We start from the raw sequence: 9,243 nt of genomic DNA, 5'->3' as shown, positions 1-9,243 counted from the left end.
TGGTGTGTGCGTTTGCTGTCTTTACCTCGTGAGTTTAGCAGGTCACGTGATCAATGCTGATGTAAGAAGGCTAACGAAACAAGCTGCACATGGAGATGCAAACAGACTCTCTGCTGCATGTTTTTTCTTCAGATAATGTATCAAAAACGCTTAACAAAGTAGCATTTGTTCTATCTTAAATACCAAATATGGATCATTTACATCTCTATAACTGAGCATGGTGCTTATTGCCAATGTGTAAACCTAACTGAACAACACTGCCTTGGTGGAAAATCAGTTTGGAGAAAAATAAAGTATGCCTTTCAAACATCAATTATCCTTCTTTAGAGATTCATGCACACGCTTTTTTTTTTTTTTCAACAAGCTTTTTTCTCTATCTGATCCTTTTCTGGCGCTGTGCCACGTGTGGCCCTGCTTCCTAAGAGGGTGTTCCTACCAGGAAATGCTGCAGATTGTCATTTGATTAATCAGAAACATGTTATCATAAAGTACATTATGTAAAAATGAAAGTATTTGTAAACAGGAGGGAGAGGGTCGTACTGTTGCCTCAGGATGGCAGATTGCAGTAGAGGTTATATTTGACAGTGATTGTTTTTAGATGACAGTGTGCACTTGGTCATGAGGATGGTTTCTCTCCCAGATAGATACACTTTGCTGCCCTCTAGTGACTGAGTTTAAACCCCAGATGACCTCTGGGAATGTGTCACCACGTTACATGGTATCCAGCCATTAGTATTTGAAATGTATTAGGATAGACAGTTTCAGATATAAACAATGTTTGAATAGTGATTGTAATGCAAGTGAACTGTAACTTAAATGCTAAAGACTGAATTTAATATCACCATTGACTAGATTGTGCCCCATGATGTGTGTTCAAAAATAAATGTGGATAAAGTCATACAAATTATTTATGAGGGCATGAGTATGAATGGGTTTTTCTGTTAAATCCCCCCCACCCCTTTATTGTCTCTTTATGGCCAGTGGATTAATGTCAGAGACAGTGATTACACACTCCAGAGCTCTCTTAATCTTGAATTACAGTAACTCTTAAAATCTTTATCCTTACTAAGTATTTGTTTATGGGGTATTTGTTTGTCTTTATCATTAATCATGTCAGACACAAGTTATTATTCAAAGCAGATTATTTTATATGTCTTAAAACATGTGTGGTGGGATCTTTGTTTCTTTTGATTATCATCCTGTTGAATTACAGTTAAGTTTCTAATTCTAAGTAAAGTTTTCTAATCTTTGAACATTTTTTTCTAGAACAGATCCTAAACAAAAACCTGCTTTGGAAATGAGTCAGTGCAGACTGAAATCATTTTTAAGATTTAACATTTTGACAAAACACTCATAATCACACTTGTTCATTTGTATTTTAATTGAAAATATCATACAAAGCTTTTTCCATGAACATAAATATGAAGGATACAAGTGCACACTGCACATTAATGTCCACAGTTCAGGACTACTGTATAAATAAGCACAAGTTTGGCCACCAGTTTATACACAGTAGTTCTACAATCCATCCAGATTCATAACTCACTGACAGTGAGCACTTTAGTTTATGAAACATTAACTATTTATAAACTCTGCTTATGTGCTCTTATACACTACTGTATAAAAATAAAGGCTTGTCTCGAATACATTTTAATGTTCATAATGTACACTTTTTAAATGCCATTCACAAGTTAAAACTGTATGTTTATGAACTGTAGCTGTACTCTCTAACTCTTCTTCACCACTTACATTAATCTTTCCATTTTGCTCTCATGTATTAAAAACAATACAAACCTTCAAGATACAACTACCACACATGTTTCACTGTTACTTCCCTGCAAGCTTGTGTCAAAACTGATTTCAGAATGGGCCTGTTACGTTTCCCTTCAACATCATCAATTTTCAAATGATACATTTCAGGATTGGTTTGATATTCTGACCTTCTGTGCACACTAAAGAAAAAAAAAAGAAGCGAAACAGCAAATATATTCTCCAGTGTAATGACATTACAGCAGGACAGATAGTACGATCACTATCATTATACATATTTCTTCGATTTTCAGACTCATGATATTTAAATAGGCCTTTATGTGACTTGAAAGTGACCAGAACAAGGGTAATACAGACACATTTAACACATATGTTAAGATCATTACGTCTCTAGCGATTTGGTTACATTCTGACTCTGTAATAAACTGTATAACACTGTAATAAAGATGTTTCATGTGTAAAAACTAAGTCAAAATTGTTAAAAAAAGGCCAGCAGAGCAGCCTCACAGAATAATGTCTCTGTGTTATTTACTGTGTGTAACATGAGCTACAGCTGTGTTAAAGTGTTATACATAAATTCTTTTTATTCTTTTTGTTGGAAACCTCTTTGTGGTTTAGTTTTTGCTTATTTAGCTCAGTAATATTAAGCCAACAAGAATTTGATACAATATTCTGTGGTTTGTTTTAAATTAGCAAATGTACTCAACTTTAAAGAGGAGGAGTGTATCTTCATCTTCTCATATTAGAAAATTTTTGAAAATTACTGACTAGGCACCTTCATGAGTCTTCAGAGAAAATTGTATCAACTTCCTGTTACCATTTCTTGGTAATGTTTCTGTCAATCAAATGGGAAAAAAAGACTGTAGCTTATAGGAGTGAATCAAAATGCTTTCCTACTGACCTACACTAGAAAACAAACAACATATAAAGAGAGCATGTTGACGTAATGAAGCGATACATACTGTATATCTTTGGTTCAGTATCCAGTGTTGCAGGCAAACATATTACTTCTATCATATGTTACATACAGGCTGTGGCCAACAATATGCTTTGCTGTCTGTCACACAGAAAATAAATATTATATTTACAATTTCAATGCTGTAGGCAACTTAAAATTATTACAACTCAAGTGTGGACTTGTGCATTAGCAAAGTCACCTTACTGCAATTCTGAATAGTGCTCAATATTCTAAGAAGCTTTTGCTAATCTGTGTTTAAAGAATTGAGTCTAAGAGCATTTTATAAGCTGAACCACCGACAGATGTAAAGCCAAAAAAAAGGATTAGGATACTTTGCATTACCAAACTTTATCATATACAGTATATAATGTTGTCCTATCTTTCTTTCAATAAGTCTGCTGCAGAAATATACTCAGTAATACAAATATGTTTATACATTACACCCACTCTTCACTAACTTCACTTTGTTCTACATTCTCTCCTCTGAGTAGAACTGATATATTGTGCTTACACCTGTTTTGGTCTTGATGAGTCCTCCTTTAGCTAGTATTAAATTAAAGATGATACATAAAGTACATTACAGCAGACCTACAGAGGCTCTTTCTCATTTCATCTGTATACTCATCTGTGAGACTTGAATACAAATAAATGCCCCACTTGTTTCATTCTTTCTGTTCACTTTATAAAAATTAGCATGGCAGGAGGAAAAAAAAAAGATTTTTGGAAGAAATGACAAGATGGAAAGCTAAATTTGAAAAAAACAAACAAACATTAGAAATGCTTTGATAAAGTAGAAAAGATGATACTAGACAAATGTATGAAAATCATATCTATACATAGTTTGCAATGTATACAGTGCATACAGAATATAAAAGAGACTTATGTATACTTTAAGCAAGTAAACAGTCTGTGTCTGAAAGTCTTGCCATGAAAGCATCTTGGCGCAAAAGCAAGCGTCAATAAGTGAATTTGACCTTTTCATCTACTGTAATTCTTTGCTAAATAGTAGTTAAAGCGTTCCCTTAAAAAAAAAACAAAAAAAAAGATCAGCAGTTGACCCTTTTGGACGGTATAAAGGGACAGTATTCCACTGTTTCCTCAACTTTAATTCATCTTTTCTCAACAGCACTGTTCTGCCAGTGCTTGCTGGTGTTAGACCAGAGATCCGGCCTGGTTCTGCGCAGGCACCATAATGGGCACCCCTCCCATCCTGGTGATGTTGGAGGCTGTGACTGTAGAGGTGGGCAGCGGTGGAGGGGAGGGAGCCGCCTGAAGCTGCAGCTGAGGTTGGCTGTAGGTCTGCGGGAGTGCCTGGGCCTGGGGCAGCTGGGTGTAGCGCTCTGGTCCAGGCAGGGGGCTCCCATTGGTGCTGGCCCCGGAGGACATGGGTTGTCCACGTGGCAGGGTGGTGTTGTTGTTGTAGCTGTAGTGGGTGGGGGTGGAGGCTCCGTGATGGCGGGACGGTCTGTAACCAGCCATGCTGCCCGTGGCGGTGATGATAGAAGCGGTGTCTGAGGGGGGGCGCTGAGGGTACTGCTGCAGGTGGTGGTGGTTGTTGTGGTGGTGCGAGGGATCTTTGTGATGTGGGCTGGAGGCGATAGAGGACAGGGTACCATTCTTGGAGATGATATCAGAACCCATGCCGCTCTTAGCCCAGGACACACGCTTAGGAGCCTGAGCATCCTCCCTGGAGGTGGATAAGACACAGGTGTGTAAAGCTAAGCTGTTCTCTGTATGTGTTCATTTCACAAATGTTCAGTATTTGTATCTGTATTCAGATTTATTCATCATAGATTGCTATTTTCTGTTTAATTGTTTCTTACTGAAATTTACAGTGCAGTATATTTCTCATACATATATTTACTGGTTACTAGCAGTTCCTGTTCACACTGTACAAACAGCCACCTGGATTACTTTTGATAGTGATGAAAAGCCTGTTTTACATGATTTCTATATTGATTTATGTTTTATCGTTGATGGAGATCCTGCCACGGCTGACATAAAAAAATCCTGCAAAAATTCAGATGCTGTTTACATCTGTTCAGAGTGCATTAACAACCAATTCTGTCATTCTGACTGAGCAGCGGCTACTTTATAGTTGTAAGAAAGATGAAGTCATAGCATTTTCCTGGTGATGGAACAATTCTGCCACCAAAGAAAAAAGCTTCATTTCATCATCTCATATAAATCAAATAAGATTCTGGGTCAGCCTTTGTGCAAACAGCTGTTTTGGAACCTTTCATGAAATATTCCGTAAATGCAGCCATGGATAAGCCACAGAAACTCACTTGATTTCGTTGGCCATGTCATCCTCACTGTCTCGCCGCCTCTTCATCAGGAAAACCAGGCAGATGAGGAGGAAGATGAAGCCAATCACTGAGCCCACTGTGGCGCCAGCAATCATCCCAGCATTACTGGCTACAGGAACAATCATGGGACACACAATGATTACACCAAAGCACATAAACAAAGAACTCACAAGAGAAACCCTCAAAAACAACTAAAAGTCTGATTCCAACACTCTCCTATTTCTATGTGTCTGGTGATAAATAGAATTGTTTGTGTTGCTGTGTGGTTCGTACAGGAAACGACCTCCAGGTTGATGAAGCAGCTCTCTGCTCCGGCTGAGTTGCTGGCTGTGCACACGTACTTCCCTGACATGTTAGTGCTCAGGTTGCTCAGCTTCAGAGTGCCGGTCTTCTCATCTAAAACAGCATAGAACACAGAGGACTACGGTCAAGCATGTATGCATACACATTATTCCATGTGTATAAACACGCACATGGACATACATGCACACACATGACAACACAAAATCAGAGATGCATCCACTTCTTTGACATATTAAACTTTTAGACATTGTGAATATGCTCCATTTTACATTTTACTCAGAATTTTACTCAAGATGATAATTCACAGATGAGTGTTAAAATAACAGGGATTATATACAAGACAAATAAAATCAGCTCAGTCCTTTGTTAATAATCCACCACCCAATTTGTCAATTATGGACAATGCAACAGTTGGCTTAGCCACAGTTTGTGGTGTTTTAGGGAGTTGCATACTGGAACTATTTCTTGGTAGGTTGCAGTGACTTTCAGGAATCTTTGCTGGTTGCTAACAAGACTTGCTGGAAGGCAAATTGTTTTTTAACCTTGGCAGAGCCAAGCTAACGGTTTCCTCCTGCTTCCAGTCTTTATGCTAAGCTAAGCTTGGTTGGTTACTGGCTGTAGCTTCATTTTTAGCGTACAGATATAACAGTGTTATCAGTCTTCTCATCTAACTCTCTCGAGAAAGTGAATAAGCTTATTATAAAAACATCTCTTACTATTACAGCACGAACATCATCACTGAAGAAAGTCTCTATGTTGATGTTTTTAACATCCTTTCTACTGCAATGGACTGTAATTTACTAATTCTGTAATCAAAAACTGGGCTGCAGTAAGCTTCCAGGAACCTGACTATAAAATACTTGTTCAGCAACTGCAGTAACATAAACATGCCTACAAATATTAACTGGAGATTAACAATTAGTTAGCTCCACTCACTGAGCATGGGTGAGAAGAAGACCTCAGAGGTGGGACTGATTTTCTTCCACTTGTACATAGGAATGGGCTTCCCACTGCTGGACTTGCAGCTCAGAGTCACGTTTCCTTTTGGCACTGACTTCCCTGTTAGGGAGCACTTAGGAACAGCAGGAGGGACTGAGAGGAGAGGATTACAAAATCATCATTTTGTTAGATTATACAACATACTGTATGGAATTCAGTCTTTCATAGTCAAGTTTTCGTACTGTAAGAAGTGCAACTATGGTGCAGGCAAGTTTCATTTCTCCGCATCTTACCCTTCACATCCAGACTGAGTTGGCCACTGTAGCCAGACTCGTTTGGTATGATGATGTGACAGACGTAGCGTCCTGAGTCAGTCTCCCGGGTGTCGTTGATGTACATTGACACGTCTTTTGAGGGCATGTCTTCGATGAAACCAACCCGGTCCTTAAACTGGGAGTTGCCCACGGGAGTTGAGCCCTTGGTGTAGGAGATGATCTGGACAAGAGATAAGAGAGCCAGTGTCAGATATAAAGAAACAGGAAATAAAAGAGGCTTGAAATGAATGTGCTGTACTCATTTTGTCCAGTTGCACTGAAGCAATCACATCTGTCTTTAAGAACAACAGGGGAAACAGTGTCATTGACATCCATGTGGATATGATTGCGTTTGACTGTTATCCTGGGTCAAAAGAATCAAAGAGATTTTTAATCCTAACATCTCTTGTCTAGAAAATTGTGATTGTTTGGCATTTCTTTAACATTTGGTTGAATGCATTACAGTAGTATAATAGTAGAGTATTCGAGTACTATTGTGTTCCACTGATGAAGTCCTCTCTCAAAATCATGTACTGCACATTTTGCTCCATTTCACGAGATGTGATGTGACACAGTTCTGGTGCGGAAACAGTTCCAGCAGAAAATAAATAGAAACTAGTTTGATTTTTTCTTCTGAATTTGAATAGTAACAGTAATACATCCTGAATACCAGCAGCCAATACAGTCCCACAGAGATTTGTCAACTCAGCCTCAAGCCCGGACATACAAAAACAGGAACAAACATTGAAGTTGGGCACAGGTAAAAGCCAGTGTGAAGTGCATTTTAAAGGACAAGTCCAACAATATTCTGTATTTTCCTTATTGCCAATAAGTCCGATATGTAGACCAAAACTTGATCCTACTAACAAATATTCTCTAATGCCTGATATATCTTATTCCTCTGTGCCGTAGAGCTCCACTGTTGTCCAAAAACTATTAAAAACACACGGTTGCACCGGCTGACATGTTCCTTCATTATCATGAACACACACACACACACACACTGTAATTTATTCTGACTCAATCCCACACACACTGTCCTACTGCCAGAAATACTCACTAGAGCACCAAATGTGGTTTAATCCCCAGCTGAAAATACACAAACAAATTCACTATTTCCTCCTGTTTGAGTAAAGTTGGCTAAAAACTACATTTCCTAGCTGTTTTAAGAAACTATTTTGATTATTAAAAAAATATGAAAGAATATATTTTTGCCCCATTTTTAAAGATTTACATCTTCATTAAGAACCAATGGGCTTGGAGCTGAGTATCACAGACTGGATTTTAATCAGAGAACAGTAGAGAACATCACACGCCTTATTGTTTAAGTTGAATCTTGAAAGCATCAATAATGAGAAGATGACTGTAAATACTGTGAAAACTAAATAATACTAAATACTACTGACACAGTTTTGGTCCAGCATTCTGAGCGAGTTAGTGATGGAATAGTGAAGCTTGCATACATATACATACATATAAAGTGTTACAGTCATTGAGGCAGGTGGCTATAAAGGGATGGGGGACTTTCAGCAGGTCAGCAATTCAAAGTTGATTAAAGCTGGATTTAACAACCTGATTTACTTACAATCAAACTTCACTGCTGGTTGACTCAGTTCCACTTTGTCATGGTGTCAGTGTATGGAGGTGTGATCAGTTGTGATGTGAGATCAATACGAGGTCTATATAGAGTAATAAAGACCCTGACTAAGGCAGGTTTAGGCAAACATGGAGAAAGCAAAATCCATTTATGATTTTCTCCATATTGCTGGGTGACAGGATACTGTAAAACAGACTTCACTATTAGTTTAGAAAAACAAGACTGAACTAGTAATTTAACATATTTCTAACGTTCTGATCTCAATTTATGAATTAATTTGTCAGAAGAGATTACCTCACATTAGCTGCAGGACTGCTGATCTGGCAGCGCATCACTGTAACACACACATTCAGTTCTCTACAGAGTGAGTGGATCTGGGTTTGGCTTGGATGTGACAGTTTGTTCTTTTCATTCATCTTTTTGGCAATAAATGACAGAAAAGCAGAGTGAGACACTGGATGGCTGTCCAGGTGTATGAGAGAAAAAAAGGCCTCACTTTAAATCAACTGTGTCTTTTCCAGCTCTCTGAGTTCTCTTTTCCCCTGTTTTCTTTTTGATTGTGCTCCTCTTTTAGTTAGTCCATCTGCACAGCCCAATAATCTGATCCAGACAGATACATAAGCCGAGCCACGGCCAGGTCCCCAGATAATGTGTAAAAGACACAATACAGGGTTGAGGATGGGGGGGTTGTACAGCCGGGCTCTTTACACAAAACTCCTCTGCTTCATTTTTCACTGTGACAATGATTTCATAAATAGTCTGATGTGTAAAAACACATTTATCATGACACAGAAAAACACACCCTTGCTACCTTATGGTGTATATAAATAATACAGTGCTTCTATGAAAGCTTTAAACCATTTTTGTCTTGGATTAATTTCTAAGGGTTTACAAAGGAAGAGCTTTGCCAGATTAACAGTATAAGAACAAGCAAACATCCTTCATAACTGTAATCCCACATATTATAGCCACAGATGGCAAAGTAAAACATTTTTACTGCTGGGCTGGAGGTAGCGCAGTATACTGGACAGACTAAATGTTCCTTGTTTATGG

General features: G+C 38.3%; 1 protein-coding gene across 1 annotated transcript in view; it reads right to left on the bottom strand.

Annotated features, from left to right (window-relative positions):
• Positions 1-1,361: 1,361 nt before the first annotated feature.
• Positions 1,362-9,243, bottom strand: part of esama (endothelial cell adhesion molecule a) — a 55,170-nt gene continuing 47,288 nt past the window's right edge. Inside the window, exons 3-7 of the mRNA XM_067607299.1 lie at positions 6,573-6,774; positions 6,277-6,432; positions 5,311-5,433; positions 5,017-5,146; positions 1,362-4,415 (exon numbers count right to left, since the gene is read on the bottom strand). Of these exons, the coding sequence (XP_067463400.1) occupies positions 3,881-4,415; positions 5,017-5,146; positions 5,311-5,433; positions 6,277-6,432; positions 6,573-6,774 (1,146 nt within the window). The 3' untranslated portion in view covers positions 1,362-3,880. The remainder of the gene's footprint in view (positions 4,416-5,016; positions 5,147-5,310; positions 5,434-6,276; positions 6,433-6,572; positions 6,775-9,243) is intronic.

This window comes from Thunnus thynnus, chromosome 13 (genome assembly GCF_963924715.1).
Source record: "Thunnus thynnus chromosome 13, fThuThy2.1, whole genome shotgun sequence".
Taxonomy (NCBI): domain Eukaryota; kingdom Metazoa; phylum Chordata; class Actinopteri; order Scombriformes; family Scombridae; genus Thunnus; species Thunnus thynnus.
This window is presented reverse-complemented; position numbering and strand designations above follow the sequence as displayed.